Genomic DNA, 19,730 nt, shown 5'->3' with positions numbered 1-19,730 from the left:
CCTTTCGAGCAGAAACGCTATGGACGGTTATACTTCAGGTTTAAGGCGCGAAACAGGAAGTTCAACCCAGTGAGCAAACTCTTCTAAAAGATGGCGCTATATGACAAACAATAACACACCTTTTCAGTGTCTCTGTCGGTGTTATATGAAAACTATAATACAAAACATTATGGCCGTTAGCAAAGAAAAATCCATATATTAGTCGCACCGTTTTATAAGCCGCAGGGTTCAAAGTGTGGGGAAAAAAGGTTGATGGAGGCTTTTGGATGTTTTTTTAGGCAGAATTGAGCCTCTCCTAAGGGCTAAATTGTAAGTTGACTATTGCTAGCGTTCATTTACGATTTAGAATGCATAAAAAAAGAAAAACATGTGTCTTACATAAGGATTGTGATTGATGAAATGAAAATTCCCCCAAAAAGTGCAGTATTGATGAGGAGCAGGGATCAACTGTATTCATTTGTAAAAAGGCCTACTCTTGATGAGTAAACGCAGGGCCGGCGAGAAAGACGGCGAGCTAATTGGGGTTGACGTATATTAACGGTGTGTCTGTCTGTGTGGGATTCATCATGTCGTCAGTGTCGTTCGCTTTGTCGGTTCAACGTGTCAATGGCTCTCGTGATTCGCTTGCTCTGCACCGTCGCAGTTTGACCGCCGATTACGAGGTACAGCTCGTTTTATCCCGGCCGGGCAGCGTCGTATTTCTGAGGTGAGACGGGAGAGAGAAGGCGGTAGAGAAGATAAAAATAGGGGCACAGGGGGTGATTCGTCTCTGCTGAAGAGATCGGTTATGAGCGATATCACACTTAATTAAGGTTTATGTAATGTGTGTGTGTGTGTGTGTGTGTGTGTGTGTGTGTGTGTGTGTGTGTGTGTGTGTGTGTGTGTGTGTGTGTGTGTGTGTGTGTGTGTGTGTGTGTGTGTGTGTGTGTGTGTGTGTGTGTGTGTGTGTGTGTGCGTGTGTTTTCCAATGCCCTGGGCTTTAACCAGGGTTTTTTTTTCTGGCATACAAATGCTTGAGCATCACATCACGCTGTTACCTTCGCCAGGGAGCAGCGGGGGAACATGAGAAGAAAGATAATGATGTACTGTATGATGTCAGGGCGGAACTGAACGCAGAGCACACAAAACCGATCCTTCATCATTCGGTGTTTTATTGCACGGCTAATTTGCGTCTTCGCTAGTCATTAATCCTTTACTATTACAGACAACATGCAGAACTTGTCACGTCAAACATGTTTATTAATTCATCCTTATTATTCATATACGCCAGGGATATTCAATTACCGTATTTTTCGGACTATAAGGCGCACTTAAAGGCCTACTGAAATGAATTTTTTTTATTTAAACGGGGATAGCAGATCCATTCTATGTGTCATACTTGATCATTTCGCGATATTGCCATATTTTTGATGAAAGGATTTAGTAGAGAACGACGACGATAAATGTCGCAACTTTTGGTCGCTGATAAAAAAAAAAGCCTTGCCTGTACCGGAAGTAGCGTGACGTCACCAGAGGAAGGACTCCTCACATTTTACCATTGTTTACAACGCAGCGAGAGAGACTCAGACCGAGAAAGCGACGATTACCCCATTAATTTGAGCGAGGATGAAAGATTCGTGGATGAGGAAAGTGAGAGTGAAGGACTAGAGAGGCAGTGCAGGACGTATCTTTTTTCGCTCTGACCGTAACTTAGGTAGAAGGGCTCATTGGATTCCACACTTTCTCCTTTTTCTATTGTGGATCACGGATTTGTATTTTAAACCACCTCGGATACTATATCCTCTTGAAAATGAGAGTCGAGAACGCGAAATGGACATTCACAGTGACTTTTATCTCCACGACAATACATCGGTGAAGCACTTTAGCTACTGAGCTAACGTGATAGCATCGTGCTTAACTGCATATAGAAACAAAATAAATAAATCCCTGACTGGAAGGATAGACAGAAGATCAACAATACTATTAAACCATGTACATGTAACTACACAGTTAATGCTTTCCAGCTTGGCGAAGCTTAAAAATGCTGTTGCTAACGACGCCATTGAAGCTAACTTAGTATAACGGGACCTCACAGAGCTATGATAAAAACATTAGCGCTCCACCTACGCCAGCCAGCCCTCATCTGCTAATCAACACCCGCGCTCACCTGCGTTCCAGCTATCGACGGAAGGACGAAGGACTTCACCACGATCATCCGTGCGGTCGGTGGCTAGCGTCGGCTAGCGCGTCTGCTATCCGACTCAAAGTCTTCCTGGTTGTGTTGCTGTAGTCCGCCGCTAATACACCGATCCCACCTACAACTTTCTTCTTTGCAGTCTTCATTGTTCATTAAACAAATTGCAAAAGATTCACCAACACAGATGTCCAGAATACTGTGGAATTATGAGATGAAAACAGAGCTATTTTGTATTGTATTCAATGGGGTACCGATACTTCTGTTTCACTGGCTACGTCACGCGCATACGTCATCATCCAAAGACGTTTTCAACCGGAAGTTTAGCGGGAAATTTAAAATGTCACTTTATAAGTTAACCCGGCCGTATTGGCATGTGTTGCAATGTTAAGATTTCATCATTGATATATAAACTATCAGACTGCGTGGTCGCTAGTAGTGGCTTTCAGTAGGCCTTTAACACCTTGTTAAAACCTGCACGCTAGGCTCTTGTGCCGTGTCTACAGTGGAGCTGCTAGGAAGCCACTTCCACAGTACGGAATCATTTTTGTTGTGCTTACCGACCTCGAAGCTATTTTATTTGGCACATGGTAAAATGATAAGTGTGACCAGTAGATGGCAGTCACACATAAGAGATGCGTGTAGACTGCAATATGACTCAAGTAAACATCCATCCATCCATTTTCTACCGCTTTTTCCCTTCGGGGTCGCGGGGGGCGCTGGAGCCTATCTCAGCTACAATCGGGCGGAAGGCGGGGTACACCCTGGACAAGTCGCCACCTCATCGCAGGGCCAACACAGATAGACAGACAACATTCACACTCACATTCCCACACTAGGGCCAATTTAGTGTTGCCAATCAACCTATCCCCAGGTGCATGTCTTTGGAGGTGGGAGGAAGCCGGAGTACCCGGAGGGAACCCACGCAGTCACGGGGAGGACATACAGAAAGATCCCAAGGCCGGGATTGAACTCACGACTACTCAGGACCTTCGTATTGTGAGGCAGACGCACTAACCCCTCTGCCATTGTGCTGCCCTCAAGTAAACAACACCGACATTTTAAATGTTCCATTGAAAATATAGAACATTACACACGGCACTCGAAAATCTATCAAAATGTTTTAGTACGACTTTGGTAAGCTATGAAGTCGCACCGCTTGATGGATTGTCGGCACATTAAACATACAAGTATTATTATGGTGTGTCCATAAGGTAAGATATATTATCTGGCGTTTAGTTTCGCAATATTATGCAAAAGCAACTTTTCTTAACTTCTGGTACCTGCTGATTTGTATTTGGGATCTGCGTAAGTCCTGAATATTTGCGCAAGTCCGCCTTCGTAGTCCGTGCCGACACCGTAGTCGATAAGCTTCTTCTTTTCCTCTATCTTCTTGTTATGGGACAATCATCCTCCGCTGTTGCCATTTCTAATATAAAGTAGTGTAAAGTTCTTACTTATATCTGTCAGTAAACTCGCCATGAAAGCGCTAAAACATACCGGTGTAGTGAGTTCACATTATTCACCCGAGGAACTTTAGTTATTAGAGAGTTCGGGTCGGACGTTTTTCCACGAGGCACATTTCCGGCGTTATTGCACTAGTGAGGTCCGTTATTGTTTTAAGTAAAGTGTGAATGTCATTAAAACAGTTAGCTCCATCTTTTGACACTTCTTCCACGCTACACCGCGACAACAAAGATGACGGGGAGAAGACGCTGTCGAAGGTGACAGCGTCCCGCGCTCACCACCCACCAGGCATCCCATCCGGCAAAAGGCTATAAGGGCCCAGCCCCGCGCCCACAGCCGGTGCTGCGACCAGCAATGCACACCGGGGCAGCGACACATATATACGTACCTACATACATACACACAGATTTCACCCTATACATACAAACGTACACATACACGCGCACCCATATATACACACATATAATTAAACAGAATAAAAAATAAATGAAATAGATAATAAATAAAAAAGACAAATAAGGGCGGAGGAAAACACATGAAGGGGACTTTCGCAGGGCAGTTGGGCAGCACCGGAGGAAAGCAGCAAGGGATGAAAGCAGCACCAGGCGGGGCGACCCAGGGCAGACCCCGCCCCACATCCCAGTGGAAGGAGGAAGCCCAAGGAGACCCGAGGCCAGAGGGGCACGAGCCGACCCCCCGCCCGAAAGCGGCAAGACAAACATGACACAAACCTTCCTAATTGTTAGAAATCCCACTGTTTATATTAAACATGCTTCACTGATGAGAGTATTTGGTGAGGGCCTTTTGTCCTACTAATTTTGGCAGTCCTTGAACCCACCGTAGTTTGTTTACACGTAAAACTTTCTCTGATGCTGCCACAGAAAGATGTGTTTTATGCCACTCCTTCTTTGTCTCATTTTGTCCACCAAACCTTTGATGCTGTGCGTGAATGCACAACGGTGAGCTTTGTTGATGTTATTGATTTGTGGGGAGTGCTGATCAGGCATATTTTGTCACTGCAATCTAATCAATGCTAACATGCTATTTAGGCTAGCTGTATATACATATTGCATTTTTATACCTTGTTTAGGTATATTTGAGCTCATTTATTTACCTTTACTTTTGTCCTCTGTGTATTTAATTTATATTTGCATGTCTCGTGACACATTATCTGTATGTAATATTGGCTGCATTTCTCATGGTTGTTGGTGTGCCATGTTGTTCCAGACCACAGCAAATGTTACTAAGCTTGCAAAGATTGTAATAAATCCATTAGAAGAAGACAGCCTGCCGTTCCCTTTAACTTGGACACACACATCTATACCTTTGGCCATTCTAAGACAGTCAGTCCAGGAGTTATCTCACCTTCTAAGAAGCCTCCGTTTTACTAATGTTCTCCATTGTTGTAAAAATGTGTAGAATAAATGTTACATTTCAACATTTCTGTCAACAAAGATAGTCATTTTGATGGCTAATATAGCTAATATAGACACATCATGTGTTGCCTTTATTATAACACTTATATAAGGCTTTTAATTTTTTTGCGGCTCTGGACAGGTTTTTTTTTGGTACTTTTGGTCCAATATGGCTTTTCCAACATTTTGGGTTGCGGCCCCAGGCCTATGGCATTTTTTAAAAAAGCAATTACTGAAAGCCACTACTAGCGACCACCCAGTCTGATAGTTTATATATCAATGATGAAATCTTAACATTGCAACACATGCCAATACGGCCGGGTTAACTTATAAAGTGCAATTTTAAATTTCCTGGGAAACTTCCGGTTGAAAACGTCTATGTATGATGACGTATGCGCGTGACGTCGATGGTTGAAACGGAAGTATTCGGACACATTGTATCCCAAAACAAACAGCTCTGTTTTCATCGCAAAATTCCACAGTATTCTGGATTGGTGAATCTTTTGCAATTTGTTTAATGAACAATGAAGACTGCAAAGAAGAAAGTTTTAGGTGGGATCGGTGTATTAGCGGCTGGCTGCAGCAACACAACCAGGAGGACTTTGAGTTGGATAGCAGACGCGCTATCCGATGCTAGCCGCCGACTGCACCGATGATCGGGTGAAGTCCTTCGTCGCGCCGTCGATCGCTGGAACGCAGGTGAGCACGGGTGTTGATGAGCAGATGAGGGCTGGCGTAGGTGGAGCGCTAATGTTTTTATCATAGCTCTGACGAGGTCCCGTAGCTAAGTTAGCTTCAATGGCGTTGTTAGCAACAGCATTGCTAGGCTTCGACAGGTGGCACAGTATTAACCGTGTAGTTACATGTCCATGGTTTAATAGTATTGTTGATCTTCTGTCTATCCTTCCAGTCAGGGGCTTATTTCTTTTGTTTCTATATGCATTTAAGCACGATGCTATCACGTTAGCTCCGTAGCTAAAGTGCTTCACCGATGTATTGTCGTGGAGATAAAAGTCACTGTGAATGCCCATTTTGCGTTCTCGACTCTCATTTTCAAGAGGATATAGTATCTGAGGTGGTTTAAAATACAAATCCGTGATCCACAATAGAAAAAGGAGAAAGTGTGGAATCCAATGAGCCCTTCTACCTAAGTTACGGTCAGAGCGAAAAAAGATATGTCCTGCACTGCACTCTAGTCCTTCACTCTCACGTTCCTCATCCACAAATCTTTCATCCTCGCTCAAATTAATGGGGTAATCGTCGCTTTCTCGGTCCGAATCGCTCTCGCTGCTGGTGTAAACAATGGGGAAATGTGAGGAGCCTTTCAACCTGTGACGTCACGCTACTTCCGCTACAGGCAAGGCTTTTTTATCAGCGACCAAAAGTTGCGAACTTTAACGTCGATGTTCTCTACTAAATCCTTTCATCAAAAATATGGCAATATTGCGAAATGATCAAGTATGACACATAGAATGGATCTGCTTTCCCCGTTTAAATAAGAAAATTTCATTTCAGTAGGCCTTTAAAGCCCGCCCTGCGATGAGGTGGTGACTTGTCCAGGGTGTACGCCGCCTTCCTCCCGAATGCAGCTGAGATAGGCTCCAGTACCCCTCCGCGACCCCAAAAGGGACAAGCGGTAGAAAATGGATGGATGGATGGACTTAAAGCCCACCTCCAAACAGAGACATGACAAGAGTGCTCCGCTGCGTTTAAGGACATTTTGAGACGGCAATAGAGAAACGTGGTGGTTTTTTTCCTTGACGGAGACGGTCATCACCTGTGGTTGCAGCAGTGGTAGGCGGACGTGAGCGAGAAGCAGCGGCAGGTGGCGCCGGCGAGCGTCGGCGTCGTGAAGCACCCAGGATAGCAGAGAGGCCACTACGGTCTCCTCATCAGGAACGTTGATGTCATCGGACTTGAGCAGCTGCTCCATTTCGTCCGAGGGAAGAAGCAAGAACTCTTGTCCTGCAACCACCTCCAGAAAATGCTCCTGGTGGTCAAACAGTAAGATTTTATTTCAATAGCACTGACATGAGTCACAAAGCGTGCCATCGCTTAAAATCAACAACATTCAATGAAATGCAATGAGAGGATAGCAAATCGGTAAACGTGACAACATTAAAATATACTAGAGTTAACAATTAAGTCTGGGGGGTGTGGGGGTGGGGGTGGGGGGCGCCTTTAGTTGATGTTTAAAAATGTGGACAGGTAAAGTAAAGTATACTAGTAAAATACTGAAATAAAAAAGGTACTATTCAACCAGAGATGTCCGATATTATTAGCCGATAAATGCTTTAAAATGTAATATCGGAAATTATCGGTATCGGTTTCAAAAAGTACAATTTATGACTTTTTAAAGCGCCGCTGTACGGAGTGGTACACCGACGTAGGGAGAAGTACAGAGCAGTTGCGTCTCCCAGTCATACTTGCCAACCCTCCCGCTTTTCCCGGGAGACTCCCGAATTTCAGTGCCCCTCCCGAAAATCTCCCGGGGCAACCATTTTACCGAATTTCTCCCGATTTCCACCCAGACAACAATATTAGGGGCGTGCCTTAAAGGCACTGCCTTTGCGTGCCGGCCCAATCACATAATATCTACGGCTTTTTCACACACACAAGTGAATGCATGCATACTTGGTCAACAGCCATACAGGTCACACTGAGGGTGCCCGTATAAACAACTTCAACACTGTTACAAATATGCGCCACACTGTGAACCCACACCAAACAAGAATGACAAACACATTTCGGGAGAACTGTCATGACGTGGTCTATGGGATGTTCGTTTTCCCGAGTTGCAAGGAAGGTTGGAGTGGACAAGACGTGCAGGCATACTTGCCAACCTTGAGACCTCCGATATCGGGAGGTGGGGCGGGGGGCGTGGCTAAGGGCGTGGTTAAGAGGAGAGTATGTTTACAGCTAGAATTCACCAAATCAAGTATTTCATATATACCTGTATATATATATATATATATATATATATATACACATGTATGAAATACTTGACTTTCAGTGAATTCTAGCTATATATATATATATATATATATATATATATATATATATATATATATATTTTTTTTTTTTAAATTTTATTATACATATAAATAAAATATTTGAATTTCAGTGTTCTGCAGGCTATCCAGTAGATGTGAAGTGAAGTGAAGTGAATTACATTTATATAGCGCTTTTTCTCAAGTGACTCAAAGCGCTTTACATAGTGAAACCCAATATCTAAGTTACATTCAAACCAGTGTGGGTGGCACTGGGAGCAGGTGGGTAAAGTGTCTTGCCCAAGGACACAACGGCAGTGAGTAGGATGGCGGAAGCGGGGATCGAACCTGCAACCCTCAAGTTGCTGGCACGGCCGCTCTACCAACCGAGCAATACTGCCCCAGATGGCAGTATTGTCCTGTTTAAGAGTGTCACAACTTTGCTGTTTACTGCAGACGAACTGCTTTAAGGTAGACTAAACGTGACTGCTGTTGTTGTGTGTTGTTACCGGTCTGGGAGGACGTTAATGAAACTGCCTAACAATAAACCCACATAAGAAACCAAGAACTCTCGCTCCTTGTTGTGCACTCTACTCTCTAAAAGCCGTAGATGTTATGACGTCATTGGGCAGGCAAGCTGTTTATATTGTGGGAAAGCGGCTGTCCCCACTCAGGTCCGCATTGAGCTGGAGGGGGCGTGGCCTCCAGCTCCGGCTGAATCTCTGCCGGGAGGTTGTCGGGAGAGGCGCTGAATACCGGGATTCTCCCACTAAAAACGGGAGGGTTGGCAAGTATGCGTGCAGGTAAAAACATGATTTTATTTAAACACTAACAAAAGGTACAAAACTAAAGGCGCGCACAAAGGCGGAGAACAAACTTGACTAATGAAACAAAAACTGGCACTTGGGCAAAAAACTATGAACATGAAACAAATAAACACTTACTGTGACAAGAATATAGACAAAACTCACTTGGCATGGAACTATGGTAGCATGGGTAAGTCAAACAGAGTTAATGTTGCCAAGCTGACTTCCTGGCAACTATCGGCTTAAATAGTCTTGAACATGATTAATGACAGGTGTGTGAGTCCAAAAGAATCAGGTGCGTGACATGAGGACAGGTGAAAACTACTGGGTTGTCATGGAAACAAAACAAACAAGAGTGCACAAAGAGTCCAAAAACCAAACCGAACATAACCAAAACAAAACATGATCACACAGACATGACAATAACATCCGCACCGTAACACAACATAAACACAACAGAACAAATACCCAGAACCCCTTGCAGCACTAACTCTTCCGGGACGCTACAATATACACCCCCCGCTACCACTAAACCCCGCCCCCCCCCCAACCTCAACCCCACCCACCTCAACCCCCCATCTCCCAAATTCGGAGGTCTCAAGGTTGGCAAGTATGCTCTAGTATACTCTGGACTGATGCTGTGTGCCTTCATTGTTTTTGTAGCTGTTGTTTTGAGGCATGTTTAAAAAAAAAAATTAATAAAGCACTTTGTGAAGGTCAAAGTATAGTATTTCCCATAGTTGTAGTGGGTATCAGGATTATCTCAGGGAGAGCATGTCCCAAATTCCAAGCTGCTGTTTAGAGGCATGTTAAAAAATATAATGCACTTTGTGACTTCAATAATACAAACCCCGTTTCCATATGAGTTGGGAAATTGTGTTAGATGTAAAAATAAACGGAATACAATGATTTGCAAATCATTTTCAACCCATATTCAGTTGACAACATATTTGATGTTCAAACTGATAAACTTTTTTTTTTGTTGCAAATAATCATTAACTTTAGAATTTGATGTCAGCAACACGTGACAAAGAAGTTGGGAAAGGTGGCAATAAATACTGATAAAGTTGAGGAATGCTCATCAAACACTTATTTGGAACATCCCACAGGTGAACAGGCAAATTGGGAACAGGTGGGTGCCATGATTGGGTATAAAAGTAGATTCCATGAAATGCTCAGTCATTCACAAACAAGGATGGGGCGAGGGTCACCACTTTGTCAACAAATGCGTGAGCAAATTGTTGAACAGTTTAAGAAAAACCTTTCTCAACCAGCTATTGCAAGGAATTTAGGGATTTCACCATCTACGCTCCGTAATATCATCAAAGGGTTCAGAGAATCTGGAGAAATCACTGCACGTAAGCAGCTAAGCCTGTGACCTTCCATCCCTCAGGCTGTACTGCATCAACAAGCGACATTAGTGTGTAAAGGATATCACCACATGGGCTCAGGAACACTTCAGAAACCCACTGTCAGTAACTACAGTTGGTCGCTACATCTGTAAGTGCAAGTTAAAACTCTCCTATGCAAGGCGAAAACCGTTTATCAACAACACCCAGAAACGCCGTCGGCTTCGCTGGGCCCGAGCTCATCTAAGATGGACTGATACAAAGTGGAAAAGTGTTCTGTGGTCTGATGAGTCCACATTTCAAATTGTTTTGGGAAACTGTGGACGTCGTGTCCTCCGGACCAAAGAGGAAAAGAACCATCCGGATTGTTACAGGCGCAAAGTGTAAAAGCCAGCATGTGTGATGGTATGGGGGTGTATTAGTGCCCGAGACATGGGTAACTTACACATCTGTGAAGGCACCATTAATGCTGAAAGGTACATACAGGTTTTGGTGCAACATATGTTGCCATCCAAGCAACGTTACCATGGACGCCCCTGCTTATTTCAGCAAGATAATGCCAAGCCACGTGTTACATCAACGTGGCTTCATAGTAAAAGAGTGCGGGTAGTAGACTGGCCTGCCTGTAGTCCAGACCTGTCTCCCATTGAAAATGTGTGGCGCATTATGAAGCCTAAAATAGCACAAGGGAGACCCCCGGACTGTTGAACAACTTAAGCTGTACATCAAGCAAGAATGGGAAAGAATTCCACCTGAGAAGCTTCAAAAATGTGTCTCCTCAGTTCCCAAACGTTTACTGAGTGTTGTTAAAAGGAAAGGCCATGTAACACAGTGGTGAACATGCCCTTTCCCAACTACTTTGGCACGTGTTGCAACCATGAAATTCTAAGTTAATTATTATTTGCAAAAAAAAAAAAGTTTATGAGTTTGAACATCAAATATGTTGTCTTTGTAGTGCATTCAACTGAATATGGGTTGAAAAGGATTTGCAAATCATTGTATTCCGTTTATATTTACATCTAACACAATTTCCCGACTCATATGGAAACGGGGTTTGTACTTCCGTGTGGGAACTTCATATGCCAAAAACAGTACTAAAAATGGTTAATCACGAGTACCATGACGGCCTTATTGGTTACCCTGGAAGACACCCACCATGGTGTAGCTGTGACTTCTGCAGGTCATGGCAGCCCTGAGCGTCAGCGTAGGAGCGGATGCCCAAGCAGTTGGAAGGATGGAGCTGCTTCACCAGGAAGGAACTGCAGGCCTGGACCACAGAGGACAACTGCAGCAGACAAGAGGCTGACAGCAGATACTCAATGGTGTCCTCCCTCAACTCCAGACGACCTGCAGGACATACAGGTGTGGGAAAAGGAACGCAGGGTAAAAAAAACCCCCCAAAAAACGTTAACAATATTTTATAAAGTGCTTTTAAAATGTCAAGAATGCTCTAACGCATGTTCCAAATAATAATTGAACTTTGACACATTATTAAGAACAAATATTATGCTATAAAAATGTGTTTTTCCTGTTGTATAATATCAACAAAATCAGAAAAATCACAATAATGTTAACTGTAGGCTCATGTTTGTTTTTAAAAAGAAAAAACCAAAGTGACTCACCCCAAATTTAGAGTGAAAGCGATGGTTAAATCGATTTATTGTGGCGGGTTTTTGTCAATGTTTATAGTTATTCATATTACTATCAATTAGAGATGTCCGATAACGGCTTTTTTGCCGATATCCGATATTCCGATATTGTCCAACTCTTTATTAACGATACCGATATCAACCGATACCGATATATACAGTCGTGGAATTAACACATTATTATGCCTCATTTTGTTGTGATGCCCCGCTGGATGCATTAAACAATGTAACAAGGTTTTCCAAAATAAATCAACTCAGGTTATGCAAAAAAATGCCAACATGGCACTGCCATATTTATTATTGAAGTCACAAAGTGCATTATTGTTTTTAACATGCCTCAAAACAGCAGCTTGGAATTTGGGACATCCTGGGTAGCGGGCGGGGCGGGGGGGGGGGGGGGTGTATATTGTAGCATCCCGGAAGAGTTAGTGCTGCAAGGGGTTCTGGGTATTTGTTTTGTTGTGTTTATGTTGTGTTACGGTGCGGATGTTCTCCCGAGATGTGTTTGTCATTCTTGTTTGGTGTGGGTTCACGGTGTGGCGCATATTTGTAACAGTGTTAAAGTTGTTTATACCGTCACCCTCAGTGTGACCTGTATGGCTGTTGACCAACTATGCATGGCATTCACTTGTGTGTGTGAAAAGCCGTAGATATTATGTGATTGGGCCGGCACGCAAAGGCAGTGCCTTTAAGGTTTATTGGCGCTCTGTACTTCTCCCCACGTCCGTGTACACACTTTAAAAAGTCATAAATTTTACTTTTTGAAACCGATAATTTTGAAACCGATACCGATTATTTCCGATATTACATTTTAAAGCATTTATCGGCCGATAATATCGGCAGTCCGATATTGTCGGACATCCCTAATTACTATCAATATAATCATAATATAAAAATAAAAAAATACTTGCATTGTTTGAGTAAACAGATTATTTTGAACCATTCTTAAAGAGTCAAAAAAAAAATCTCAAAATCTTGAAATCTTGTGAATATTGTGAATAAGTTTCCCCTCTGTTCTGTCCGCCATTTTACTCCCCACCCTGCTGCTTCTTCTTTCCTATTTTTGGTGGACGGCTCCATGCGCAAATAACAGAAGCTTCGACGACCTTCAATTGACTAAGCAGCACTACCTAATCTTGTCTAATCTTGAACGGGTTTGTGCTGAAAACAAAGTTTTGTTGTACTTGTGCAATGACAATAAAGACCTACTTACCTACCGGTCGTTGTAAAGTGTGAATTACAGGTGCTCTGAGTGCAAGTTGGAATAATACTGGCAAACGTTTAACTTGAAGAAAATTGTTTTAATACTTGTATGTAAATCGTTTTTTTTAATCAAACAAAATATTTTATATAGTTTAGAATGTTTTTTTTTACCTGAAGAACATAGTTTTTATACTTGATAATTGTTTTTATACTTGATAATTGTTTTTTATTGAACATTGTTCTTTTTATACCTGAAAATCGTTCTTTTACTTGAAGAAAATTATTTTTATACTTGTGAATCGTTTTTTTACTTGAAGAGAATTGTTATACTTGCGAATCGTTCTTTTACTTGAAGAAAGTTGTTATACTTGTGAATTGTTTTTTCACAAAAAAAAATGTTTTTGTACTTGCGAATCTTTTTTTTTTTACATTCAGAAAATTAGTTTTCATACTTGTGAATCGTTTTTTTAATTTAACAAAATTGTTTTTATACTTAAAAAATGTTATAATTAAAGAAAATTGTTGTTATACTTGTTAATCGTTTTTTTTTACTTGCAGAAAATTTGTTTTTATACTTGTGAATCGTTTTTTTTTTACATTCAGGAAATGTTTTTTTCTACTTGTGAATGTTTTTTTTAATTTAACAAAAAAAAATTTATACTTAAAAAATTTTATAATTAAAGAAAATTGTTGTTATACTTGTTAATCGTTTTTTTTACTTGCAGAAAATGTGTTTTTTTACTTGTGAATCTTTTTTTTTTTTTACATTCAGAAAATGTTTTTTTCTACTTGTGAATGGTTTTTTTAATTTAACAAAAAAAGTTATACTTAAAAAATTTTATAATTAAAGAAAATTGTTGTTATACTTGTGAATCGTTTTTTTACATTCAGAAAATGTGTTTTTATACTTGTGGATCGTTTTTTTAATTTGACAAAATTGTTCTTATACCTGCAAATTGTTGTAATTGAAGAAAATTGTTGTTGTACTTGCAAATCGTTTTTTTACTTGAAGAAAATTGTTATACTCGTTAATTGTTTTTTCACTAAACAAAATTCTTTTTATACTTACGAATCTTTTTTTTTTACATTCAGAAAATTAGTTTTTATACATGTAAATCGTTTTTTTAATTTAACAAAATTGTTTTTAGACTTACAAAATTTTATAATTAAAGAAAATTGTTGATGTACCCGCGATTCGTTTTTTCACTTGAGGGTTTACTGGAATGTGAATCATTTTTTTAATTGAACAAAATGGTTTTTATACTTGACAATTGTTTTTACTTGAAGAAAATTGTTGTTCTACTTTCGAATTGTTCTTTTTATTGAATAAAATTGATGTTATACTTGCAAATCGTTTTTCCACTAAAAAAAAATGTTTATACTTCAGAATCGTTCTTTTACTTGAAAAAAATTGTTTTTATACGAGCGAATCGTTCTTTTACTTGAAGAAAATGATCGTTCTACTTGTAAAACGGTTTTCCATTAAACAAAATAGTTGTTATACTTGTGAATCATATTTTTTACTTGCAGAAAATTTATTTTTATACTTGTGAAACATTTGTTTGAATTGAGCCAAATTGTTTTTATACCTGCAAATTGTTGTCATAATTAAAGAAAATTGTTGATAAACTTGCAAATAATTTTTTTTACTTGAAAATTACTTTAAATCGTTTCTTTACTAAAGACTTTTTTTTTTTTTTTACATGCGAATCGTTGGGCGGACTGGGGGAGGAAAAATATTTTTGTGTGTTTGTGGAGTTTTGGCAGTAATTTTACTCCGTAGCACTAGCCACTTTATTTTGTTAAACAAATTGTATGTAGCATTCAATACCACAAATGTAATACATCTCTAATAATATTATATTAACCAATTCTAAATGTAATAAGATATGTTTAATAAACATGTGTTTTTGTGTTTATTTTAGTTACCCGCTATAAAAGATTTTGGGTTATACTTGTTTGACACTATTTCCATATTCACCCATTCACACACTGATGGCGGGAGCTGCCATGCAAGACCCTAACCACGACCCATCAGGAGCAAGGGTGAAGTGTCTTGCTCAAGGATACAAGGGATGTAACAAATTTGGTAGAAGGTGGGGATTGAACCAAGAACCTTCAGGTTGCTGGCACGGCCACTCTCCCAACCACGCCACGCCATCCCCAATTTTCAGTCCTATGACCTTTTGTCAAAGTGTTGGATCAAGACTTGAAATTGGATCGGCTTTGATACCAAAAAAATCGGCTCTGGTCGAAGGGCAAAATGTCGATCGGGACATCCCTGATCATTATCGAACATCGCTTACCACAACCTCTATCGCTGCGGTCATTTCCGCCTAAAAATGCATTCTCCGTTTGAATCAAACTAGATTGAAGCGTTCATACCTGTGTATGCATATTGAACCAGGACCCACAATGCATCGGGGTCGACGCCCTCTATCTTCACCTCGTCCTGCTTGGCTTCCCGCACGTCGCTGGTGAACATGGCCGCGAAGTAGTCCGACACAGATGAGAGTACCAGCCTGCGAGAAGGGAGAGAAGTCTTGTTGATGAATTGAACCTACTTTATGATAAAAGACGATCACAAACACACGGAAAAACTTCAGATGCATTGACCATTATCAATCAATCAATCAATCAATCAATGTTTATTTATACAGACCTAAATCACAAGTGTCTCAAAGGGCTGCACAAGCCACAACGACATCCTCGGTTCAGAGCCCACATAAGGGCAAGGAAAAACTCACAACCCAGTGGGACGTCGATGTGAATGGCTATGAGAAACCTTGGAGAGGACCGCAGATGTGGGTGACCCCCCACCCCCTGTAGGGGGGACCGGATGCAATGGACGTCGAGTGGGTCTAGTATAATATTGTGAAAGTCCAGTTCATAGTAGATCTAACATAATAGTGAGAGTCCAGTCCACAGTGGGGCCAGCAGGAGACCATCTCGAGCGGAGACGGGTCAGCAGCGCAGAGATGTCCCCAACCGATGCACAGGCGAGCGGTCCACCCCGGGTCCCGACTCTGGACAGCCAGCACTTCATCCATGGCCACCGGACCTATCATCAAAAGGTTCAGAGAATCTGGAGGAATCACTGCACGTAAGGGATGATATTACGGACCTTCTGTCTCTCAGGCCGTACTGCATCAAAAAACGACAGTGTGTAAAGGATATCACCACATGGGCTCAAGAACACTTCAGAAAATCACTATCGGTAACTACAGTTCGTGGCTACATCTGTAAGTGCAAGTTCAAACTAAACTTGTCAGGACGTGGACTATGGTGTGGTTTGTTTTCCCATGGTGCAAAGCGACTTGACCGGACACGTCGTGAAGGTAAGGACATGTTTAATATTTTAACTCAAAAAGCTCAAAAAGGTGTAAACAAAAGGCGCTCACAGCGGAGGTAAAAAAAACTTGGCTATGAAAACAAAAGGCGCACAAAGAACAAACTTGACTACTGAAAGAAAACTTGCAAACTATGGCATGAATAAAGAAAACTTACTTGGAACGAGAAAAGAGCATGAAAAAGAGCAGCATGGATCATTAGCATGAATAACAAGGGTGTGTAGAGGGTGATGTCGCCAGGCTGACTTCCTGGCAACTATCCGTTTAAATAATAGTGACATGATTAGTGAAAACAGGTGCGTGACTCCAAATGTGAAACAGGTGAAACTAATGGTTGCTATGGTGACAAAACAAGAGAGTGAAACGAGGAACTAAAAAGCGTCCAAAAAACAAACAGCACATGGCCAAACAAAAACATGATCAACACAGACATGACAAAACTATGCAAAGCGAACGCCATTTGTCAACAACACCCAGAAACGCTGCCGGCTTCGCTGGGCCCGAGCTCATCTAAGATGGACTGATGCAAAGTGGAAAAGTGTTCTGTGGTCTGACGAGTCCACATTTCAAATTGTTTTTGAAAACTGTGGACGTCGTGTCCTTCGCAATTAGGTTTTTTCTACAAAATCATGCAGCCCTACTGCCCAGTTATTACTGTATGTTGGAACTCATGAGCCTTCTACAGAGCATTGGGTATACCGGTGTAGACTCTGCCTAGAATGGTCTTGTTATGACACAAGGATTCATGCTGGGTGCCAGCCAGGCTCTGTTAAGAGGGACTATGAGCTGGCCTGTGCCCCCCCACCTCCACAAGGGAGAGGGGGCAGAGGAGAAAAGAAAAGAAACGGCAGATCAACTGGTCTAAAAAGGGGGTCTATTTAAAGGCTAGAGTATATAAATGAGTTTTAATATTAGTATCCACATGCAGCGCTATTCTTTGCCCTTCCATGTTTGTGCCCGGAGGACCACACCAAATGGGACAAGAGGGAAAAAAAGGAGTCTTTCTGCTGCTGGAGAGCCGAGTCCTTCTCAACTCCTCCGCGTCCACACGGTACCGGATGCTGATGCTTCGCCTGTGGCCGCACGCCCAGAGAGCGACAAAGAACAGCTCAGCTTCTGCGATGAAACTAGGCACCTCCAAATCTGAGGCCGTGGTTTTCGGCCCGGAAAAAGGGTGGATTGCCGCCTCCTGGTTGGGAGGGAGATCTTGCCTCGCACAGTAGTTCTAGTTTCTCGTGGTCTTGTTGTGATGGAAGGCTAGAGCGTGAGATCAACCAGGGGATCCACAGACATTATTGCCAAGACTTTACCGAACCAAAAGTTCTCCAGTTAGCAGTCAATCTATTAGGGGTGTAACGATTGATCAATTTATCGATTTGTATTCTTAAGATTGAAGAAAATTGACCTGTGCTTGGCTAGTTGGCCTTCCAGAAGCTATACAGTATGTACATCGATTTAACCCATCCATCCATCCGGGGTGTATATTGTAGCGTCCCGGAAGAGTTAGTGCTGCAAGGGGTTCTGGGTATTTGTTCTGTTGTGTTTATGTTGTGTTACGGTGCCAAAATGTGTTTGTCATTCTTGTTTGGTGTGGGTTCACAGTGTGGCGCATATTTGTAACAGTGTTAAAGTTGTTTATACCAGTGGTCCCCAACCACCAGGCCGCGGCCCGGTACCGGTCCGTGGATCGATTGGTACCGGGCCGCACAAGAAAAAAGAAAAAAAAAAAATATTTTTTTAAATTTGTATTAAATCAACATAAAAAACACAAGATACACTTACAATTAGTGCACTAACCCAAAAAACCTCCCTCCCCCATTTACACTCATTCACACAAAAGGGTTGTTTCTTTCTGTTATTAATATTCTGGTTCCTACATTATATATCATTATATATCAATACAGTCTGCAGGGATACAGTCCGTAAGCACACATGATTGTATTTCTTTATGACAAAAAAATGAATAAATAAATTAAAAAAAATTCACCCCTAGTATTCTGGATCATGTGGAAAACACAGACCCTGTGGAACATGTGGAACACACGGACCCTGTGGAACATGTGGAAAACATGGACCCTGTGGAACATGTGGAAAACATGGACCCTGTAGAACATGGGGATCGTGTGGAACACATGGACCCTGTGGAACATGTGGATCATGTGGAACAAATGGACCCTGTGGAATATGTGGAACACACGGACCCTGTGGAACATGTGGAACATGTGGAAAACATGGACCCTGTGGAACATGGGGATCGTGTGGAACACATGGACCCTGTGGAACATGTGGATCATGTGGAACACATGGACCCTGTGGAACATGTGGATCATGTGGAACACACGGACCCTGTGGAACATGTGGATCATGTGGAACAAATGGACCCTGTGGAATATGTGGAACACACGGACCCTGTGGAACATGTGGAAAACATGGACCCTGTGGAACATGTGGAAAACATGGACCCTGTGGAACATGGGGATCGTGTGGAACACATGGACCCTGTGGAACATGTGGACCGTGTGGAACACATGGACCCTGTGGAACATGTGGACCATGTGGAACACATGGACCCTGTGGAACATGTGGATCATGTGGAACACATGGACCCTATGGAACATGTGGACCGTGTGGAACACATGGACCCTGTGGAACATGTGGATCATGTGGAACACATGGACCCTATGGAACATGTGGACCGTGTGGAACACATGGACCCTGTGGAACATGTGGATCATGTGGATCACATGGACCCTATGGAACACATGGACCCTGTGGAACATGTGGACCGTGTGGAACACATGGACCCTGTGGAACATGTGGATCATGTGGATCATGTGAAACACATGGACGCTGTGGAATATGTGGAACACATGGACCCTGTGGAACATGTGGACCGTGTGGAACACATGGACCCTGTGGAACATGTGGATCATGTGGAACGCATGGACCCTATGGAACATGTGGATCATGTGAAACACATGGACGCTGTGGAATATGTGGAACATATGGACCCTGTGGAACATGTGAAACACATGGACGCTGTGGGTCATAAAGAAAATATGTGGACCGTGTGGAACACATGGACCCTGTGGAACATGTGGATCATGTGGAACGCATGGACCGTATGGAACATGTGGATCATGTGAAACACATGGACGCTGTGGAATATGTGGAACATATGGACCCTGTGGAACATGTGAAACACATGGACGCTGTGGATCATAAGGAAAATATGGACCCTGTGGAACAGGTGGATCATGTGGAACACATGGACCCTGTGGATCATAAGAAAAATATGGACCCTGTGGAACATGTGAAACACATGGAC

At 42.1% G+C, this 19,730-nt stretch overlaps 1 protein-coding gene across 1 annotated transcript in view; it reads right to left on the bottom strand.

Moving 5' to 3' along the window:
• Positions 1–19,730, bottom strand: part of klhl5 (kelch-like family member 5) — a 92,552-nt gene that overhangs the window by 31,989 nt on the left and 40,833 nt on the right. The window contains 4 exon segments of the mRNA XM_062027234.1: positions 6,833–7,045; positions 11,356–11,371; positions 11,373–11,547; positions 15,438–15,574. Of these exon segments, the coding sequence (XP_061883218.1) occupies positions 6,833–7,045; positions 11,356–11,371; positions 11,373–11,547; positions 15,438–15,574 (541 nt within the window).

The sequence above is a fragment of the Entelurus aequoreus genome, linkage group LG18, assembly GCF_033978785.1.
Source record: "Entelurus aequoreus isolate RoL-2023_Sb linkage group LG18, RoL_Eaeq_v1.1, whole genome shotgun sequence".
NCBI classification, from domain to species: domain Eukaryota; kingdom Metazoa; phylum Chordata; class Actinopteri; order Syngnathiformes; family Syngnathidae; genus Entelurus; species Entelurus aequoreus.
Note: the sequence above shows the minus strand (reverse complement) of the source record. Positions and strands in the feature narration are given on the sequence as shown.